Source organism: Mustela putorius, unplaced genomic scaffold (genome assembly GCF_011764305.1).
Source record: "Mustela putorius furo isolate JIRA1106 unplaced genomic scaffold, ASM1176430v1.1 tig00003853_pilon_pilon_pilon, whole genome shotgun sequence".
Taxonomy (NCBI): domain Eukaryota; kingdom Metazoa; phylum Chordata; class Mammalia; order Carnivora; family Mustelidae; genus Mustela; species Mustela putorius.
This window is the reverse complement of record NW_025422005.1, coordinates 34,743,259-34,764,694: the sequence shown is the minus strand read 5'-3', so window position 1 is coordinate 34,764,694 and position 21,436 is coordinate 34,743,259. Positions and strand designations below refer to the sequence as shown.

The window sequence follows — 21,436 nt, the reverse complement described above, 5'->3', positions numbered from 1 at the left end:
CCGCCTGTCCGTGGGGAAAGAAGCCAGAAGAACCAGGCAGGTAAAGGAGTCCCCTGGCCCCCTTTCCCAGGGATGCTCCATGAGGGAACTGAAGGAGAGAAGGAAGGGGACTTTCGGTGGATCACGGAGGACTCTGGGGAGGTGTTGAGCAACTACGCCTGGAGTTCTGGGAGCTCGCCAGGTCACACAAAATGTGGTGTCTACTACTCCGGGAACCCCTCCCCGACTAACACCTCACCCCCACCTGCCACCAGGAGCTCCTGAGCCAGTAGGGGGACTGACTGCCAAGGCTGCCCTCCAAGCGTTTTCCCAAGGCCAGAGGCCGAACTTCTTCCCAGTCCCTCACCACATTACTCTTCTTACCCTGCCCCCATCCATGGAGGTGGCGGGGAGGGGGATCGTGGGGAATTGTCTTTAGCTGGAGCCCCAAAAGCAATCTAGGGGCCTACAGGGTCCATTTTATAAGCTGTTTCTATTTCTAGAGAACAGCAGAGAGCATACTTTCCTTATCCACAGCCATCCCTACCCCTAAGGAGTACAGAAGCCAGGCCTTTGTATGCTGCTTTCTAAGTAGTTAAATGTGTCTGAGGAAGGGGAAGTGGGTGTGGGAAGGACCACCCAGACATAAGGTCTAGAAGGCTTCGCTCTGATGGAGCTCACAGGGAAAGAAAGGAGCTGGGCAGGAGAACACATTCTACTTGAAGCCAGGATGATTTGTCCTTGACCTGAACCATCTGCCACCCCCCAGAAGGACTACATCAGGGGCTTTTCTGCTAGAGATAAATAGCGAGGCTCTGCTTTGATTCTCAGCTGCTCTTTTTACTCCACCTTCAAGGTAAAAGGCCATCTTCTGATCTCTGGTTGCTGCCTCTGACACTAGAAACCTGACAGTTGCTATTGGCCTAAAGCTGCCCGCAGGGAAGTGGGTATATAGTCCCAGGCTTGGCCATTAAACATATTGGATAGTAGGGGGTCTGGGGGGTGTTGGTGGTGCCAGGGCTCCCTGCTTCCCTCTTCTACATCTCAGGGTTACTGACTTGACTGGGCCCAGATAACAGAAGCCAGCCCAAAACATGAGTGAGAAGCCTAGGAAAATGCCAAGGAAAGAGGGTCTGCCCTCCTAGTTGCTTCCACATGGACCCTACCCTGAAGCCAGGCTGGTCACTTTCCAACACTCTGTGTGTGTGTGTGTGTGTGTGTGTGTTTCACCTCACTTTTCCTGACACCGTTCCTCAGCCACATATATTATCTCATTTAATCCTTATGTCAATGCCAAAGATCATGTGACTTGCCCACGCTCTCATAAGCAGACCTTGAACCAAGTCTTCTCCTTTTGGATTTGGTCATCCTCCCACCGCTCCCATCCAATCCCTCTAACTCCCCCGAGTATCCCAGCTCACAGTGGTTTCCCCTGTGGTCTCTGTGCTCTCCCTTAGGCTATGAACTTCTTAAAAGCAGGTACCCTGCAAATCTCAGAGCTTAGCAAAGGAGTAGACACATAACAGACCTTAAGGGCTATTTGTCTCAATCAGTAATTAGATTTACTCCTTGGTGATAATGAATTAATTAGATTGCTTTTCTCTTTTCTCTTATTCTTTGGAGAACTTCTCTGGTTTGAGTCCAAAACACATTTCCAGATCCAGTGGAAGTGACACTGAAGCAGGCTGTTCCACAGTGAAGCAGTCTACTCCCCTTCCTGTTCCCTGGGGTCTGTGGCTTCAGCTTGCCCTAGCTGAGCTCAGCTACACTCAGGAAATCACTTTGCTGGGGAAAAGAAAGGTCATCGTGGAGCTTGGAGAAGCCAGAGGGCACTAGGCCCTGGGTTGGAATGGTTAGAACTGCAGACCAGTTTCTCCCACACTGGGCCTTTGGACTTTGGCATGAAATTTTCCCAGCAGGCAAGCCCTACCCTGGAAGCATCCACAGAAATGCTGGACCTGACCACAGTTATTAGCAATGGTGGGCCTGTGGTAGAAGCAGAGTCCCAAGGCCCGGATGATTAGGAATCCTTCTGCATGGACTTTGTCTTGCAGAGTCTGGTGAGAGGGAAGGAGGTCTCGAGCTACTGAGAGCAAAGTCTGTCTGCTTGGATAGCCAGCCATACTCCGCTATGGCCCCAAGAGCAATCCAGGGGCCCTTACAGCTAGTTTAGAGGCAATTTCTATAACCAGAGAATTGCTGAGGGTACACTTTCTTTTTTTTTTCCCCTAAAGATTGTATTTATTTATTCAATAGAGAGCAGGAGAGACAGGGAAAGAAAGCATAAGCAAGGGGAGCAGCAGAGGGAGAGGGAGAAGCAGGCTCCCCACTGAGCAGGGAACCCCATGGTGGGGTACGGCGTTCAATCCCAGGACCCCGGGATCATGGCCTGAGCCAAAGGCAGACACTTAACCAACTGAGCCACCCAGGCGCCCCTGAGGGTGCACTTTCTTGAATCCTCCTATTCCTCCATCTTCCTCAGAGGCCGAGGTACACTTTCTTTATCCACAACAGGTTAACAAGGAAGAAGAAAGTGCTATGCACATATGCTGCTTTTAATGTTTTAATGTGTAGTTACTAGGCCAAAAGCATCATGCATGAATTAATTCTTCCATGGACATTTTGCTGTATGAATGGACCAAGGGATGAGACAAACCTGTTAGGTGTTCAACCCCGCAGCCTAAAGTTTCCCTTTCCACAGCACGGAGACTCTGGAAATACTGTTAATTGACACGTTCTCAAAAAGCAATTCGGGAATGTGTAGCAAGAGCCATAAAAATGTTCATACTTTTTGACCCAACACCCTCACTTCTGGGAATCTGTCCTAAGGACATTTTCCAAATAATTGATACAAAGACTATGTGGTAACATGAAATGTTAATGATGTAATGGTAAACAAGTCTGGAGGAACTGACCGAGAAATTGGCCAGAGATAGTAGTAGTTGTGTTAGAGTAATGAATTTATTGGAGATTTTTTTTCTCTTTCCCAAACCTTATATGTTAGAGTATTGATTTTACCCTCCTCTGACACTCAGGGTTAATCATTCAGAAACCTGGCAGAAAGAACACTCAGAACAATTTAATAAATTGAATAAAGGAATTATTCCCTGTTTCCAGTCCTTTCCACCCTGGTTTCTGCAACTCTCAGTGACTCATTCAACCATTACTGAGCACCAACTAACTGTCAGTGAGAGAGACAGACTTTCAAATCCATAAATAGTGTGTTACAAGGAGCACAATGAAGGAAGGAAGCGCTTATCAGGAGGGAGGTGTGAATCAAGGAAGGCTTCAAGGAAGTGTGATTGGCTCGGGTTCGTTTTGAGGGTTGTCTTCCAAGACAACAAGGCCACAACACGTCCAAAGGCAGAAACGACGGGAATAGCATGGTGCTTTTAAGAAATTACATCTAACTCCCCAGTTGCTGGAAGGAACATTGAGTGGATGTGAAGGAATTATGGGAGAGAAGGCTTTAGTTAGATTGTGCAGGGCTCCGTGCTCCAGATGGGCTTTGTGTTTTGGAGCGATCATTAGATTTGCATTTTAGAGAGATGACTCTGGCCTCGGTGGAGAGTGGACTGAAAGGGGCAAGAATGGAGGCAGCAAAGAGTGAGGTCTTTGGGTCGTGGCTGGGCCGGCCAGCAGATACCCTTTCTCAGCATTGGCGTCTCCTGGCTTACGCTTGGCCAGCGCGGTGCCTCCCCGGGATCTCCCTCCCTGCTCCTCCCCCAGGGCCCCGCGGGCGGCGGGGGAAGCGAGGCGTGGGGTGGCCCTGCCTGGGTGGTCTCCTGCCCCGCCCCCACCCGCGGCGCCGTCGCCTAGCAGCGGATCCGGCTGCGCGGCTCCGGGTAATTTGCGGACCCCTCAGCCAATGGGAGGGCGTCGTCCCGGCCCGCTCCCTTTTTCTGGAGCTAAGGACGCCTCCTCCTCACTGCGCTCTCCACCTCTAGCCGCGCGGGGCGTCGCGGGCGGGTCGCTCTGCCTGCACGCGGGACCGACTCCCGCACCCGCGCTGCGCTCGCCCCCGATCGCAGCCGCCGCGGCACCCCAGCACCCCACCTTCACGCACGCCGCGCCTAAGCTGCCCCACTGAGTCCCGACGCGGGGCTCCGCGGTACCTGGGTACCAGGCCAGCTTATGGAGAATCCCAGATAACGCGGGTTGGGGGCGCCCACGCCCCCCATCCCCGCCGGCATGGCTCGGCCGCCGCCACTCCAAGAGCTGCCCCCTGGCTATACACCCCCAGCTCGAGTCGCATCACCCCAGGTGAGTGGAGGAAGCCGGAGGGAGAAAGATTGGGAGCAGATCTAGAGATTCCCCAGGTTTGCCACTCTGCAAGGTGTAATGTCGCTATAGCGAAGGGTTATAGCGTGTGTGTGTGTGTGTGTGTGTGTGTGTGTGTGTGTTTCTGCATCTTCTCATCTGGCCGGTGAGAGTGTGTCTGGTTTTCCCCTCTGACCACCTGAGAACAGATGTGTGCATATATGTCCTACTCTCAGAAAAGAATCGGGTATATATTGGGGTGGGAAGATGGGGGAACAAGAAACAGTTCTATCTTTTCCACCTTTGGGCCTTGTGTCTGTGTAGGTTCTACCTGTCCTGCATCCCAGAAACCAAGAACCTGGGGCTTGGCAGGGGGTGCACATAAGGAGGAGAGGGGAGGAATTCTTGCACTGTTGCAGTAATGTCTGGCTGACCCTTCTCTTTTCCATCCCAGATCCTAGCTGGGAGCCTGAAGTCTCCACTCTGGCTTCGTGCTTACTTCCAGGGCCTCCTTTTCTCACTGGGCTGCGGGATCCAGAGACACTGTGGCAAAGTGCTCTTCCTGGGCCTGCTGGCCTTTGGAGCCCTGGCACTGGGTCTCCGTGTGGCCATCATTGAGACAGACCTGGAACAGCTCTGGGTGGAAGGTGAGTTGTGGACACTAGTCAGAGCTGCTTGGGTATGGTGACCCCAAGATAAGAACAGGGTGAGGAGCTAGCTACTGAGTTCTCGTGGGTTCCACCCTGGGTCTGGAGAGGGTACCTGCCTGCCAGAGCCTGGGCGGCTAGGAGCAGTAAATGGACATCTGCAGATGATGGGCCCCTGTGAATAGGTATGCAGAATAGTTATCTGTGAGTTTGTGTGTGTCTGTGTGTGTAGCAATTACTACCTACTTTTTATGGGTATTTTTTACTGCATAGCAGGGTTAGCAAAGGCAACCAAAATCTTTCAGTAGCAAGGAGAATAAAATATATGCTGGGATATAATATACAACAGAATATATAGTATGATGATTGGAATAAGAGAAGGCAGGGAGAGATCACACCTGACCAGGAGAATCAAGAAAATTAACACCTGGGCTCGGGAAACCGAGTAAATCATCTAGCAGGCCTCCACGCAGAGGTCCCATCCCTGGAGTCCCATGCACTGAGACCTCCTGCAACCACTCAGTAGAAAAAAAGTGGCGCAGGGTCTACACTTTGAGGCAACAGCGAGGTCAGACACAACCACATCCTCACTTCCTGGTGGAAGCATTAGCTAAAAATGATTTCTTATTAATAATTTTGGCATAACTCTCCTTTCCTGGGGCCTTTCCTATACTAGACTTCAGTAGAGTCAAACTCTCCTCTGTTCTTTCCTGGGAAATTTGCATTGGTGGGTCCCCCTCAAACCTCCCCCAGACCTGGCCGACACCCAAAGGCAGGCCCAGGTTAGAGTCTCACACCCTTGAGTTATTTCAAATGCTGGCAAGCCTGAGGATGCAGAGCAGATGTTTCTTGGAGCCTGCACGCCTGCCTGTTGGGCTCCCACACCCCATCCCCACCCTGCCCCAGTGCTCTGCAGCCTCACAGATACATACGCACTCTAGGCCAGCCCTGGGGTCCAGAGCAGATGTTTCTCTGTGCCTGCCTGCTGCCTACTCCCAGCCCCGGGACACACATGTGCATACATGCACATACACATACCCCACCCACACCACGGCTGCCTGGGTGGTCCCAGATGACTGTTGGATTTCCTGCCACAATAGAAGCTGTTTCCCCACCACCACCTTCCTCCTCCTTCATTTCCCAGATCTTTCCCATCTAAACACTGCTTGAACCTCCATGTTCCTCATCCTCTCTCCTACACCCTAGCACAGGACAGGCTAGATCCCACCAGATCTTTGCTGCTGTTTGTGGAGGGGTGATGTAAAAGGCTGGTGGCCAATTCCTAGGGCTGCTTCCTTTATTTCAGAACACTGCTGTGTCCCATATCAGCCAGAACTGGGGTGAGATAAAAGTGATCCTGACCTGATCTCTGTACATCTCTGTACATCCGTAGCTAAGGCTTCTCCCAGCAGTGCCCTGGGCAATGAGGGGCTGATCAAGGCGAAGACCAAAGAGTTATTCTCTATTCCTTTCCTGTTTTGCGAATATAGAAAGCAAAGAAAGGAGCAGGACACTGGCTATCAGAGTTAGGGTCCCCTCCAGCTTTGCCATGGTGAGAGACAGGCTGTGACTCACCCTTGCTGATCAATTTTAAAGCTAAAAGGCTCAGAGATAGATTGATCTCTAAAATAAAAATATATATAACATTAGATATAAAATATATACAACATTAGACCCTAGTTGGTACTTAGAGGAACAATGATAGAGTTGGCTTGAAATGGGAGCTGTCCCTGTAAACAAGAGACATGTATCTAGAAGGCAGGATGAAACATACAAGTTGGTGGACCCACTATCCACGCAAAACTGCAAGGCTGAAACCTTGGAGTCAGGCTCAGTTCTTCTTGCTTACCTAACTGGTTACTAAACCAGCAAATTCTTCTCTCTTAACTTCTTTCATAACAGACCCCTCCTTTCCACCCTTGTGGCTGTTGTTCTAGTTGAGGCCTTTCTCCAGTCTCTGGTAGTACTCAACTGATTGTATCATTTAATATGCTTTTGGCCACATGAAAGAGAAAAAAGGAAAGGGGGCAGAAGGAAAGAAAGAAGAACAGGAAATCCAGTAGTAGACAGTAGAGCCGTTCCTGGATGGTTAATTCAGCCACCTAAGGACATCAGCAAAGACCCAGGTTCTTTCTATCTTTCTCCTAACCCTTCTTCAGCATGTTGGGCTTTTGTCCTGTGGCTTATCACCTCCTTGTCCCAAGTGGCTACTGCAATGGTCCCTTTTTGGAAGTGAGGGAGAATTTACCAGAAGCCCTCCCCCTCCCCCCAGCTGACTTCCCATTTGGTCACTTGGGCAAGAACTGTGGAGCGGCAGATGCCTAAACCCTTCACTTGGCAAAGGCAGTGGAATTACTGTGATTGACTAATCAGATCTCACCCCCTGAGGCTGGGGAGGGATCTAGCTTCCCTGAGTCACTGGGCCTTTCAGAGAGGATGGCCAACAAAATCAAGTCTATTAGAAAAGTGACCAATCTTCTGCAGGACTTGCCTTCTAATCTGCCTCCACACTGCCCTCCTGTGGTGTGTCTAGTTCTGTCCAAGTCGGTCCCCTGCTTAGAGCCCTTCCACGACTTTCTGCGAGGTTCTGGGGAGTCTCCAGAATCAAGTTCAGCCTCCTTAGCACACATGTTAGGCCCTCCGAAACCTAACTCTTGATTTCTGCTCCAGAATTGTCTCTGCCTCACTCGGCAATGTTGAGCCTTTGGCAGTTCCCTAGACCTACTTGGGCCAGAACATCTTTTCGCAACTTCTTCCCTTGGCCAAACCCTGTTCACTCACAGCTGAGCTCCAGAATGTGTTGTTAGGTGATGAAAAAGTCGGGTCATCTCATTCCTCTGCTCAAAACCTACCATGGCTCCCAATTCACTCAGAGAAAGTCTGCATCACTACAGTAGCTTACAGGCCCTAATATGTGAAATTTCTGGACCAAAGATTATGGACATTTCTCAGGGTCTGATATATATTCCAATATTGCTTCCCTCCAAATATCATACCAGCCTACACTCTGATGGTAGGTTAGAGTGCACTCCTGTAAGCCAACAGTGAGGGCTATCATTATTTTTATTTTTGTTAAATTGATAGATGGTGATTTATTGCTGTTTTAAATCATATTGCCTATAATATAGGATTATATGTATTACCATTGTAGGATTATCTATAAGGTGGGTTCATTTTCCATGCTGGCTAACAACTCAGAGTCTCCCTTTTGTATAGGTACAGAAGTTTTTAACAGACTTGTTGGTATTGATGTCTCCTTCCCCTGTTCTCCTCCTCCCCCCTCGCCGTTCAATCATTTTAACTCCAGTTCTTTCTCATTTTTCTGTCCCACAGTCTCTTTCTCAGCAACCATTAAATAATAATTCCTTATCCCTACTTTGTGCTGGGCAGTTTCCTAAGTACTTTGCCTGCATTGATTCTAATTCTGCCAAGATAGGCACATTCCCCATTTGACAGATGAGGAAATTGAGGGCAGAGAGACTGGGTCATTTGCCCCAAGCACAGACCAAGTGTTAGAGCCCAGGCTAAAGCCAGATGTGTCCAGAGCCTTCAGGCTCTCCCTTACACCCACTGTCTCTCCCTGGCCACACAGCACATCCCAGTTCATCTGTCCTCACATCTGTCACCATCATTGTTGTCAGCCAAGGTTTACTTTTTTCTTTGCCTCATTTTTTCTGAGTATTCTCTATTTTCTTTGACATTATACTTTATATTTTCAGTGTTCCTTTCTTTTGCTTTTTTGTTTTGTTTTAAAGATTTTACTTAATTTTTTTTAAAGATTTTATTTATTTATTTGACAGAGATCACAAGTAGGCAGAGAGGCAGGCAGAGAGAGAGGAGGAAGCAGGCTCCCTGCTGAGCAGAAAGCCTGATGCGGGGCTCGATCCCAGGACCCTGAGATCATGACCTGAGCAGAAGGCAGCTGCTTAACCCACTGAGCCACCCAGGCGCCCCCAAGATTTTACTTAATTTTTTGACAGAGAGAGACACAGCGAGAAAGGGAACACAAGCAGGAGGACAGATAGAGAGGGGGAAGCAGGCTTCCTGCTGAGCAGGGAGCCCAATGCACAGGTCGATCCTAGGACCCCAGCATCATGACCTGAGCCGAAAGCAGACGCTTAACCAACTGAGCCAACCAGGCTCCCCTTTCTTGCTTTCTTGATAGCTCTTTCTGGTTCCTTCCTTCTCCTGTGCACCTCTCTCCTCAGCAAGGTCATTTACTATGAGGAACTTATTTCTGTCCCCTCCGGTCCCTCCTTGAGGCAGCTCTGGCCTAAGCCTTGTGAAATAAACACTGTAGTCCAGGCCTGGGGGAGGAGTGGGGAGTCAGAGAAGGAAGAAAATGGGGCATGTGCGCAGCATGGCTTTGGGAGACCGTGTCTGTGAGGGAGGGCCAGGAAAGTGGTTCGAGTGGGGGAGGTGTGAGCATATGGGTAAGTCTGTGTGCAGGGTGTGCGGCTCTCATGAGTGAGGTGATTATATGGGTTTGAAAAAGAGACTGGGGAGCACGACGATCGCAGGTGGGCTGGAGTCTCACAGAAGGTGAACGTATGGGCCCCAGAGGTGACAGGGACCCAACAGGAAGAGGCCCCGGACAGGTGGCAGCAGAACTGAGCCTGAGACCACCCAAGGCTGTAAAGCCTCAGCAGTGGTTTGGCCCTTGCCCTCCTCCAAACCCCAGTCAGGCCATATCCCCTGGCAGCACCGCTGCCCACCCACGCCCCAGGCCCCAGTTACAGAGCGTGACTCTGTGGTCAGCACAATGCAGGATTGGAGGGGTGCCGAGATCAAGGAGACTGAGGCAGGCCTGGCTCTGGGCCTCCTGCTGCCTGGACAGTGAGATCTGGGATCTGGAACTTTTCTTCCCCTTGGCCCATGTTGGTCCCCATGTCACCTCTGCCAGGTGATCCTGGGTACTTCCTACATGAGGAGAAGCAGTGTGCTGGACCCCACCCATCACACTGAAGGCGGTCTGATCGTCTCCCTCATCTGTGCCACCACAGGCCCATTATGACCAGCTGCTCCTATCCCTGCCCTCTTTAGCATAACAATCTGCAAAAAGACGTATTTCTAGAAAGCACTGCCTGAGACCAGCTGACCTGGGAACCAGCCACAGCGCTAGGCCTGTTCTTCGAAGAGACCCTCCCGGTGGCAGTCTCCCTATTGATTCCTTTTGTCCCTCCTTGTCTTCCTCACCAGAGCACAAAAGGGCTAAGTGAGGGCTCCCATACCGGGATACCTCCCTAACCCCAGCCCTGCCCCAACTCATACTGACCTCTCATTCTGAAGTAGTTTGCCCCACACTGAGCCATCCTGATTCATGGGGAAATCTTAGACCACACAAGAATTCCACAAGGCCATCCAACTGAGGTCTTTCACTTCCACACCAAGCTCCAGATTTAAGCAGAGCGCCAGGAGATTGGGGAGTCAGCATGACCATCGAGGAAAAAAACAGGGGCTCCTCTCAGAGCACTCCTCCTCCCTGTCCTGGGAAGCCTCAGCCGACTAGGGTCCCACACCCCCAGAGCTCTGATACACCGAGGCTCTCTTCCCCCCACTTTCTCTCTATGCTCTGGCAGTGGGCAGCCGGGTGAGCCAAGAGTTGCATTACACCAAGGAGAAGCTGGGAGAGGAGGCTGCCTACACCTCCCAGATGCTGATACAGACCCCACGCCAGGAAGGGGAGAATGTCCTCACACCTGAGGCTCTGGACCTCCACCTCCAGGCAGCCCTCACCGCCAGTAAAGTGCAAGTATCACTCTATGGAAAGTGAGTCTGGCTGAGTCCCTGAGCAGCTGGGAGCGAGGCCTGTGCGGCCGGGCTGGCGTGGGAATTCCCCTCTTCTGCTGATCTCTTGTGCCCCGGCCATTTCAGGTCCTGGGACTTGAACAAAATCTGCTACAAGTCAGGAATTCCCCTAATTGAAAATGGAATGATTGAGCGGGTGAGTGTCTAGAGCTGTTCTTTGAGCCTGGGTCTGGGGGAACCTTTTCTGCAAGTAGGGGAGGGCTGTGAGAGACGGGGAGGTTAAGAGTTGGGAGGTGGGGGTTACAGAGGGCATCCTGCAGAGACTGTGGAGAAAGGAGCCCAGGGATGGGACTGATGTGGCCTGGGGTGTCCGTGGCAGATGATTGAGAAGCTGTTTCCGTGCGTGATCCTCACCCCCCTCGACTGCTTCTGGGAAGGAGCCAAACTCCAAGGGGGCTCTGCCTACTTGCCGTGAGTGCCCTGCTTCAGCGAGCTCGGGGACTTCCCCTGCAGAAGAGAGGCGGGGAGGACAGAGGATGCTCGAAACCGTACCAAGGGCCCAAAGCACCTGTGAGGCTCGGACCTGAGCACAGGCTGCCCCATGGGTCTCTCCACATCCCCCATCTCCTGGCCTCTGAAGGAAAGGAAGACTTGTCTAATTTAGACAAAACAGAACAAAGAGGAAAAAAGATCCCCAGAAAGCGACCTTGCCCAGGAGAGTTAGCTAGGTAGGGGCTAAGCTGTTGCCGCAGGCCGGAAAGAAAACCTGTTAGAGGCAGGTGTCCACCGGTGATGTGTTAGAGTCAAAGGTAGCCGGCTTGGGAAGGGACTCTGTGGGGCTTTTCTGGGCCTTTTCCTTGTGTTAAGTTCTGTCCATCCTCCTGTCCATATCAGGGCAGCCACCTGGTGGGCTGGTGTAGCCTGGGAGTTCTGGGAAGCTGAGCACTGGAGACCTTTCCTATGGTCGGGCAGATGCATGAGCTGCTAGGAGGAGAATGAGAGACAGCAGGGGGTCCCCAGCAGCCTTTTGGAGGGTGGGAATTGATTCTTTACCCTCACCAACTACGGGCTCTCCCCTCAGCGGCCGCCCTGACATCCAGTGGACCAACCTAGACCCAGAGCAGCTGCTGGAGGAACTGGGCCCCTTTGCCTCCCTCGAGGGCTTCCGGGAGCTGCTAGACAAGGCACAGGTGGGCCAGGCCTATGTGGGGCGTCCCTGCCTGCACCCTGATGACCTCCACTGCCCACCTAGTGCCCCTAACCATCACAGCAAGCAGGTGGGTGCCAGCCGGGTCTGCCAGCTGGAGAAAGGCTATTTTCCTTCCCTTTCCCCTCCTCAGATGTTCCTCTCTTCTGGGAGAGAGCAAACTGTGCTCTGTGCTCTGCCTTCCGTTCCCTAGACATTGTCACCCTGCCCCTACTGCGCCAAATACCTAGGCTCTCCCTTTCCCATTCAGTTCTTCTAAGGAACCCTCACGCGGGGCGCCTGGGTGGCTCAGTGGGTTAAGCCTCTGCCTTCAGCTCAGCTCATTCATCTCAGGGTCCTGGGATCCAGCCCCGTATCAGCAGGGAGCCTGCTTGCCCTCTCTCTCTCTGCCTGCCTCTCTGCCTGCTTGTGATCTCTGTCAAATAAATAAATAAAATCTTAAATTTTAAAAAAAGGAACCCTCAGGTGATATATGAACCCCTTTGTGCTTTTCTAAGGCCAGAGACACCAGACTTTATCCAAACAGACTTGTACAGAGAAACTGAGGGCACACCAGCTAAGCACAAGTGCCATACCTAGTTTCCTGAGTGTCTCTGTAGCCCTGTGAATGTTAACCTTTTCCCAAAACCCACCAGAGTTACTCCAGCTCTTCCCAGAAGCCTATTTCCAGGCCTCTGCTTCCTCTAGTAGGCTCCTCTCTGCAGGACAATAGCTGTTCACTTTCAGGGTGGGCTAGAGGCTCTGGAGAATAGCTGTCTCCACTGCTGGCAACGGAGCCCCATGGCGGGCATGGTTCCTGGAGGTATGAGCCCAGGGGCCCTCAGTTACCCGCCACCAAGGCCTCTCCTGTTCCCCTCTAGGCTCCCAAGGTGGCTCAGGAGCTGAGTGGGGGCTGCCATGGCTTTTCCCACAAATTCATGCACTGGCAGGAGGAATTGCTGCTGGGGGGCATCGCCAAAGACCCCCAAGGACAGCTGCTGAGGTAAGGCCCCCCTGGGGCTGGCAAGGGGAATCCCAGGCGTGGGAATCCATACTCTGATTCCCAGCAGCTCCAGCAGAAACCCGCCCCCATTCAGCCCCCCACTGGGTGCTCCAGCCCACTCTGACCCCTGACTCTCCTCCACTCCTACCCCCCCACCCCCGCCAGGGCAGAGGCCCTGCAGAGCACCTTCCTGCTCATGAGTCCCCGCCAGCTGTACGAGCACTTCCGAGGCGACTACCAGACGCACGACATCGGCTGGAGCGAGGAGCAGGCCGGCACGGTGCTGCAGGCCTGGCAGCGGCGCTTCGTGCAGGTGCGTGTGGAGCGGGGCGGGGGGCGGAGCCCTGAGGCTCCGCCCTCCTCCCCTCCCCCTCACCTCCGCCCTGTCCTCCCAGCTGGCTCAGGAGGCCCTGCCTCAGAATTCATCCCAGCAGATCCACGCCTTCTCCTCCACCACCCTGGATGACATCCTGCACGCTTTCTCTGAAGTCAGTGCTGCCCGCGTGGTGGGAGGCTATCTGCTCATGGTGGGTCCCGCTCCTGGCTCCTCGCCCCAACCTCCACCCGGTGCTCCTCCCGGGGAGCTGCCATCCAAGCCTGTGTCTTTTCTCCCCACAGCTAGCCTATGCCTGTGTGACAATGCTGCGCTGGGACTGTGCCCAGTCCCAGGGTGCAGTGGGCCTTGCAGGGGTGCTGCTGGTAGCCCTGGCAGTGGCCTCGGGCCTTGGGCTCTGTGCCCTGCTCGGCATCACCTTCAATGCTGCCACTACCCAGGTATACCAGGACTCCCACGCAGGCGTCAGGGGCAGTGGTTGTCTCTGTCCAGGCTACTCAGTTCCTCCAGCTACCCACCCTTGTGCCACTCCAGGTACTGCCCTTCTTGGCGCTGGGCATCGGTGTGGATGACATATTCCTGCTGGCACATGCCTTCACAGAGGCTCCCCCTGGCACCCCTCTCCAGGTGAGGCCTCATCCACCAGTCCCGGCTGGTCTGAAGCAGCTCAGCATAGGGTAAGAGCCTCCTGGCTGGGACGCCTGGGTGGCTCAGTTGGCTAAGCATCCGACTCGATTTCGGCTCAGGTCATGATCTCAGGGCCCTGGGATGCAGCCCTGTATTGGGCTCTGCGCTCTGTGGGGTCCCTGCTTGAGACTCTCTCCTTCTCCCTCTCTCTGCCCCTCCCCCTGCTCATGTTCGTTCATACTCTCATTCTCTCAAATGAATCTTTTTTTTTAAAGATTTTATTTATTTATTTGACAGAGACAGAGAGATCACAAGTAGGCAGAGAGGCAGGCACAGAGAGAGAGGGAGAGGCAGGCTCCCCACTGAGCAGAGAGCCTGATGTGGGGCTCGATCCCAGCACCCTGGGATCATGACCTGACCCAAAGGCAGAGGCTTAACCCACTGATCCACCCAGGTGCCCCTCAAATAAATCTTAAAAAAAAAAAAAAAAAAGGCTCTTGGTTTAGGCAAACTTAGGCTGGTAATCAACCTGTGCCTCAGTTTCCACATCTGTAAACAGGGGTGACAATAGTGCTTGTGCTGTGAGGGTGTTGTGAGGACTGGTGAGAACTCTGGCTGAATTGTTAGAACAGTGTGTGTGACGCGTGTGTGGTATGAGCGGGTATGTGACGTGTGTGTGGCGCTCTGTAAGTGTGAGCTCCATGTGGTTACGGTCCCCCCTCCTCCATCCCAAGCTCCCAAGCCTCCCCTCCGCTCTGCCTGGAGGACCCATGACTCCTCCCCTGTCCTGGCAGGAGCGCACAGGCGAGTGTCTGCAGCGCACCGGGACCAGCGTCGCGCTCACATCCATCAGCCACATGGTTGCCTTCTTCATGGCCGCCCTCGTTCCCATCCCTGCACTGCGGGCCTTCTCCTTGCAGGTGAGGCCTCAGGAAAGGGCCCAGGTTCCAGGTGAGCATGAATCCAGGGGCCTGCTTCATCCAGCCTTTGTGTCCCTCCTGTCTGTCCCCCAGGTGGCCATAGTGGTCGGCTGCAACTTTGCAGCTGTGATGCTTGTTTTCCCGGCGGTCCTCAGCCTGGACCTGCACCGGCGCCACTGCCAGCGCCTTGATGTGCTCTGCTGCTTCTCTAGGTACTGTCCCCACGTCTCCCGCCCCATCAGCCCTCACCTCTGTGGTCCCATCCGTCCCGTCTCGCCAGCATTCCCACAGACCTGTCATCCCCATTCTCTGCCTCCTGCAGCCCCTGCTCAGCTCGGGTGATCCAGATCCTGCCCCAGGAACTCGGGGACAGGACGGTCCCTGTGGGCATTGCCCACCTGACGGCCACAGTTCAAGCCTTCACCCACTGTGAAGCCAGCAGCCAGCATGTGGTCACCATCCTGCCACCCCGCGCCCACTTGGTGCCCCCACCTTCTGACCCGCTGGGCTCTGAGCTCTTCAGCCCGGGAGGGTCCACGCGGGACCTCCTAGGCCAAGAGGAGGGGCCCAGGCAAAAGGCAGCCTGCAGCTCCCTGCCCTGTGCCCGCTGGAACCTTGCCCATTTCGCCCGCTATCGGTTCGCACCCTTGCTGCTCCAGTCACACAGCAAGGTGAGACCCTAGGCCTGGAGAAGGCGGGGTGAGCCAGGGCCGGGGCTTCAGTGCGTCTGAGCCCCAAGAAGGGCCAAGGGCCAAGGCCCCTGCCTGAGCCTCCGTGGGCCTCCAGCTTAGCTGCCGTTCCCCACAGGCCATGGTGCTGGCACTCTTTGGTGGTCTCCTGGGCCTGAGCCTCTACGGAGCCACGCTGGTGCAGGACGGGCTGGCCCTGACGGATGTGGTGCCTCGAGGCACCAAGGAGCATGCCTTCCTGAGCGCCCAGCTCAGGTACTTCTCCCTCTACGAGGTGGCCCTGGTGACACAGGGTGGCTTTGACTACGCCCACTCCCAACGCGCCCTCTTTGATCTGCACCAGCGCTTCAGCTCTCTCAAGGCTGTGCTGCCCCCCCCAGCCGCCCGGGCGCCCCGCACCTGGCTGCACTATTACAGGAACTGGCTGCAGGGTGAGAGGCAAGACGGCTGGCCGGGAGGGCTGCTGCAGGCTGGAGCCCCTGCGGCCACAGTCTGATGCCCCTCCCTCGTCTGCCCCCAGGAATCCAGGCTGCCTTTGACCAGGACTGGGCTTCCGGGCGCATTAGCCGCCACTCGTGCCGCAACGGCTCTGAGGATGGAGCGCTGGCCTACAAGCTGCTCATCCAGACGGGGGATGCCCGGGAGCCCCTGGATTTCAGCCAGGTTGGAAGGGGGGCCGGAAGGGTCGGGACGCAAAGAGGGGCCCTAGGCCTCGTGGGCCCAGACTGTCAGCCCTCTCCGCCTCTGCAGCTGACCACGAGGAAGCTAGTGGATAAGGACGGGCTGATTCCACCTGAGCTCTTCTATGTGGGGCTGACCATGTGGGTAAGCAGTGACCCGCTGGGCCTGGCGGCCTCGCAGGCCAACTTCTACCCCCCACCTCCCGAGTGGCTGCACGACAAGTATGACACCACCGGGGAGAACCTTCGCAGTGAGTCCGGGGGATATTGGGGGGGAGGTCGGGAGCCCAGCAGGAGCCTCAGCCTGGGTCCACACAGGCCCTACCCACTGCTCCCCCTGCTCACAGCACCCCCCCTTCCCTGCCACCCCCTACCGTCTGCAGTCCCGGCAGCCCAGCCCCTGGAATTTGCCCAGTTCCCCTTCCTACTGCGTGGCCTCCAGAAGACCGCGGACTTCGTGGAGGCCATCGAGGGGGCCCGGGCAGCGTGCGCCGAGGCAGGCCGGGCCGGGGTGCGCGCCTACCCCAGCGGCTCCCCCTTCCTCTTCTGGGAGCAGTATCTGGGCCTGCGGCGCTCCTTCCTGCTGGCTGTCTGCATCCTGCTGGTATGCACCTTCCTCGTCTGCGCCCTGCTGCTGCTCAACCCCTGGACGGCGGGCCTCATAGTGAGTCCTCGTGGGGCTGAGGCCACAGACACCCCTGGCTCCCCACCCCTGCCCCGCCCTGCCCATCATCCCTTCACCCCGGAGCCCTGGGTGAGCCCTGCCTTCCCCAGGTACTGGTCCTGGCGATGATGACTGTGGAGCTCTTTGGCATCATGGGTTTCCTGGGCATCAAACTGAGTGCCATCCCCGTGGTGATCCTTGTGGCCTCTGTAGGCATTGGTGTTGAGTTCACGGTCCACGTGGCTCTGGTGAGCACAGGCACTGGGGGAGGGGTGGACCCGCTGCTTCAGTGGTCAACAAATATTTATCAAGCTCCCACAATGTGCTAGTCACTACCTAAGAATTGGTTTCAAGTTCCTGTTTGTGCACCCCCCCTCAAAAAAGAATTGGGGATATAGGGGCACCTGGCTGGCTCAGTTGGTAGAGCATGTGACTCTTGATCTCGGGGACATGAGTTTGAGCCCCACATTGGGTATAGATATTGCACAAATAAAAAAACTTAACAAAAAGAATTGGGGATATAATAACAATCCAGGCAGGCTGGGGAGTTTTTTTGTTTTGTTTTTTACGATTTTATTTATTTATTTGACAGAGAATGCATAAGCAGGGGGAATGGCAGGCAAAGGGAGAGGGAGAAGCAGGCTCCTCACGGAGCAGGGAGCCCCATATGGGGCTTGATCCCAGGACCCTGGGATCGTGACCCAAGCGAAGGCAGTGGCCCAGCAGACTGAGCCACCGGGTGCCCACAGACAGGCTTTGCCTTCAAGGAGCTTATATCCTTTAGTGTAGACATAAACAATAAACATGTGAACAAATAAATAAGCAGCCCAGCCATTTCAGCAGAGAGGAGGGGACAAGGCCTTGACCAAAATGGGGACAGAATAGAAGTTGAGAAAATGGGAACCAGTAATTTTTGGGATGGTTTTACTGTGAAGGGATCAGAGAAATGGGACGGTAGCTGGATGGCAGCACGGGTACAGAGGCTGAGACGGAGAGGCTCGGCCCCTCCCACAGCTTGGTGTTCTCTGGCTCAGGAGGAGTGGGAGGGGGGCGGGGGCCGCAGACCCGCAGGCAGCACTGACACAAACCTGGCTGGACCCCGCAGACAGCTCCCTTCCTTTTCCAAGAGCCCTGTGCTTCTCCTTACAAGAACGATAGGTACTCCGTGGAGGTGGGGAAAGCCAGCGTGCAGAGAAGTACAAAGGAAGAATTAGAAATCCTCTGAAATCCCATCCCGACAAGTCACTGTGAGCACTTTGATGTCCATCCTGCTGGACTTCTGGACCTGCATCAGCAGACTTTTTGTGTAAAGAGCCAGACAGTAAATATCTTACTGTCACAGAGTGTCCCTTGGGATCCTACCATTGTACTGTAGCCCCGAAGCAGCCACAGACCATAATATGTACGTGGATGGGTGTGGCTGCATTTCAGCTAAGCTTTATGTACAAAAACAGGTGACAGGCTTTGTTTGCCAACTCTTCTAGACTTCTTGCGGTGTCTCCCCGTCGACGTGTATAGTGTTCCCTAAATAGACTCAGGCATACTTCCTGGACAGTTCAAAGCTCAGTTTACCTGACCTGCGAGCCCTGGGGACAGATGAGAAGTTGGGGACATGGCTGGACAAGGAGCAGCTACAGGGCCTGTCTGTCCCCACAGGGCTTCCTGACCACCCAGGGGAGCCGGAACCTGCGGGCTGCCTGTGCCCTGGAGCACACCTTGGCTCCAGTGACCGATGGGGCTGTCTCCACATTGCTGGGTCTGCTCATGCTTGCTGGTTCCAACTTTGACTTCATCATAAGGTAGGGGAGGGCTGGGGTGGGGAGGTGCAGCCTGCCTGCGTTGGCCACAGGGGCTACCCAGGCTGACCACCTGCCCCACGCAGGTACTTTTTCGTGGTGCTAACAGTGCTCACACTCCTGGGCCTCCTCCATGGGCTCGTGCTGCTGCCCGTGCTGCTCTCCATCCTGGGCCCCCCACCAGAGGTGACCATACCCTCCCCCTGCTCCCAGCCCAGGGCTTGGGGTGGGACAAGCAAGGGAAGAGTCAGAGCCAGGAAGAAAATCTCAGTTGCCCAAAGACAGGACTCAATTCCCAGGGACCCTCCCCATGAGGTCAGCTGAGGCTGGCAGCCTCTCCCTTTGCCCAAACACCATGTCCCTGCCCCTCAGCTTTCCTGGCTTCTTCATGGGACCCACCTTAGCGTTTAGGGTCCAGAGCAAGGTGCAGGGTTTGTCCTAGACCTTCACATCTTGTCCCTTGTCGGCTCTTTTATCCTTCTAGAAGCCAACAAGGGCCACAGCTTCCCAACAATCCTGGTGATGCACCAGGGAGCTGCTGTAGGGGACTGACATCCTGGGAGCCTTGGGCTCACTGGGACCGTTGTCTCCTCCAGGTGGTACAGATGTACAAGGAGAGCCCAGAGGTCCTCAGCCCCCCAGCTCCACGAGAAGGAGGGCTCAGCTGGGGGTTGTCCCCTACCCTTCCCCAGAGCTTTGCCAGAGTGACTACCTCCATGACAGTGGCCCTCCACCCACCCCCACTGCCTGGTGCCTACATCCATCCAGCTTCTGATGAGCCCACTTGGTCCCCTGTTGCCACACCAGCTGCCAGCGGCTCCAGCAACCTCAGTTCTAGGGGACCATGTCCAGCCACTGGATGAAAGAGTGCCTGAAGCAAGGAGACCCTGCTTTGGCCACATGAGGTCACCGGGAAGCAATGCGGGGGGTGCGGGGGTGGTTACTAAATGTAGGACAGCTGCCTGGAGAACCCCGCTGCTGCGGTCTCTCTCATCCCCTCCCCTGCCCCAGTGGTCACGGATCTCCCTGCTGTCCTACGAAACCAGCAGCCTCTGGGCTCAGAGCAGCCTCGACACCAGGCTGTGTGTGTGGGCGCCTGTCCGGATGGGGGAGAGGCCAGCAATTGAGGCTGCCGCCAGGCCCTCTTCTCTCCCCACCCCCACACCCCTGTGCTACTGGCCCCTAGCAGACCAAGACGGAGGGGTCCTCTAGCACCCTTTGCGAAGCCTGGGCCCCCCATGCTTGGCAGCTGCCCACATCCTACCACATAAATTATTTATATGAAGATGTTTATTTTTGTAGTTTGTATAGATGTTAGCTACGCTGAAAGTTTTATTTTTAAAGAGTGAAATATATTCTATATGAACTCCTCTCAAACGACTTCGGCGCTTTTCTTTTGAACAAACGGGAGTTTGCAAGTATAGGGGTGTCATAGTCTGAGTTCCTGGGGCTACTCTAATCCTGGGAGGGAAGGGCCGCAGGTGCTAAATTTTTGTAACATAATTTGGGTCCATTTATTCACCTGGCAAGTAATGATGATCAGCAAACGTATGCTGGTCGTATAGTTGGCAACAGGACCTGAGTCAAGTGCTCAGTGTGCGAAAAGATACAAAGGTTTTTGATGTCAAATTCTACGCAGTGTGGCTTTCAGGCCAGGCGGGTCCAGCCCCACACACACCTCTCCGGCGCAGTGCCCACCCGGCTGGTTCAGCAGCCTGCGGGGCGCAGGCGGAGGTGGAAGGTGAAGAGGAAGCCGATAGGGAGAGGAGTCGGCTGATGCAGAGGTGGAACAGCAGGGGCTCGGGAGAAGTTTCAGGAGTTTTATGCCTAAACCTAAGGCAAGAGGCCTCTGCAAGTCAGCAGTCTGGTGCCCCAGAGGCATCTCTGGCCAGACAGCCAGGAGACAGAGTGGAAGAACTGTCCAGAAACAGATTCTGCTATCCGCCGATGAAGTGCTGTATTTAAGCTGTTGGTGCTGTGATGTCACATAGCCCCATCATACAGAGGCCTAGAAGATTCTGGCCACACCACAGGGCTAAAATCGAGGACCTCACCCTAGGAGATGGGGGAGGCCTTTTATGGCCCTTCCCCAACTATTCCAGGGCTCATTCTCCAGAGACAAAAGATCCAGCCTGGGTTCCAGCCAACCACTCACCAGGAACAACCCCACCTTAAGAGCACTGCCTTCTCATATCCCACCACCAGGCTAAAGGCCAGAAAATCACATTCCAACTAAATGCAAAATTAATTAGTTAAATGCATAAACAAAATTACAGCAGTTGAATCAACACTAAAATGCCCAGGGGTGCCTGGGTGGCTCAGTGGGTTAAGCGTCTGCCTTCAGCTCAGGTCACAGACCTTGAGTCCTGGGATCTAGTTCCTGCATCGGCCTCCCTGCTCAGTGGGGAGCATGCTTCTGCCACTCCCCCTGCTTGTGCGTGTGCTCTCCCTCTCTCTGTGTCAAATAAAACCTTTTTTAAAAAGGTTTTAAAAAAACACTAAAGTGCAGGAAGCACAGGTGGTTCAGTCCATTGAGCCGCGGCCTTCCACTCAGGTCATGATCCCAGGATCCAGTTCCTCATCAGGCTCCCCGCTCAGCGAAGAGCCTGCTTCTCTCTCTGCCTCAGCCTGCCACTCTGCCTGCCCATGCTCTCTCTTTCTCTCTCTCTGACAAACAAATAAAATCTTTTTTAAAAAACCCAAATACTAAAATGCCTAAAAAGATCTAAAAGGAGGGGCGCCTGGGTGGCTCAGTGGGTTAAAGCCTCTGCCTTCGGCTCAGGTTGTGATCCCAGGGTTCTCGGATCGAGCCCCACCTCAGGTTCTCTGCTCAGCGAGGAGCCTGCTTCCTCCTCTTTCTCTGCCTGTCTCCCTGCCTACTTGTGATCTCTGTCTGTCAAATA

The 21,436-nt window shown here is 54.4% G+C and overlaps 1 protein-coding gene across 7 annotated transcripts; it reads left to right on the top strand.

The window, feature by feature from the left end:
• Positions 1–3,348: 3,348 nt before the first annotated feature.
• On the top strand, positions 3,349–19,910 carry PTCH2 (patched 2). Of its 7 annotated transcripts, XM_004740463.3 has the most exons (22): positions 3,361–4,242; positions 4,694–4,886; positions 10,466–10,655; positions 10,761–10,830; positions 11,014–11,105; positions 11,716–11,911; positions 12,702–12,823; positions 12,989–13,136; positions 13,219–13,350; positions 13,442–13,597; positions 13,692–13,784; positions 14,579–14,704; positions 14,798–14,916; positions 15,027–15,375; positions 15,512–15,824; positions 15,914–16,056; positions 16,144–16,324; positions 16,457–16,737; positions 16,848–16,985; positions 18,394–18,536; positions 18,620–18,719; positions 19,130–19,910. In XM_004740463.3, the coding sequence occupies exons 1-22, from the start codon at positions 4,171–4,173 to the stop codon at positions 19,394–19,396; spliced, it is 3,624 nt and encodes a 1,207-aa protein (XP_004740520.1). In that variant the 5' UTR covers positions 3,361–4,170; the 3' UTR covers positions 19,397–19,910. The 7 variants fall into 7 exon arrangements, 6 of the variants coding, with proteins under 6 accessions (XP_012899958.2, XP_004740525.1, XP_044920360.1 ...); XM_004740462.3 differs by having other exon boundaries at positions 3,358–4,242; positions 16,144–16,737; XM_013044504.2 differs by lacking the exons at positions 16,848–16,985; positions 19,130–19,910 and having other exon boundaries at positions 3,349–4,242; positions 16,630–16,737; positions 18,620–18,724.
• Positions 19,911–21,436: the final 1,526 nt, after the last annotated feature.

Bases quoted from the DNA above. Each gene is read 5' to 3' on its own strand.
- PTCH2 (XM_004740462.3), top strand. From the start codon at position 4,171: ATGGCTCGGCCGCCGCCACTCCAAGAGCTGCCCCCTGGCTATACACCC. The intron at 13,137-13,218 runs GTGCGTGTGGAG...CTGTCCTCCCAG, and splicing joins GGCAGCGGCGCTTCGTGCAG to CTGGCTCAGGAGGCCCTGCC. The intron at 14,917-15,026 runs GTACTGTCCCCA...TGCCTCCTGCAG, and splicing joins GTGCTCTGCTGCTTCTCTAG to CCCCTGCTCAGCTCGGGTGA.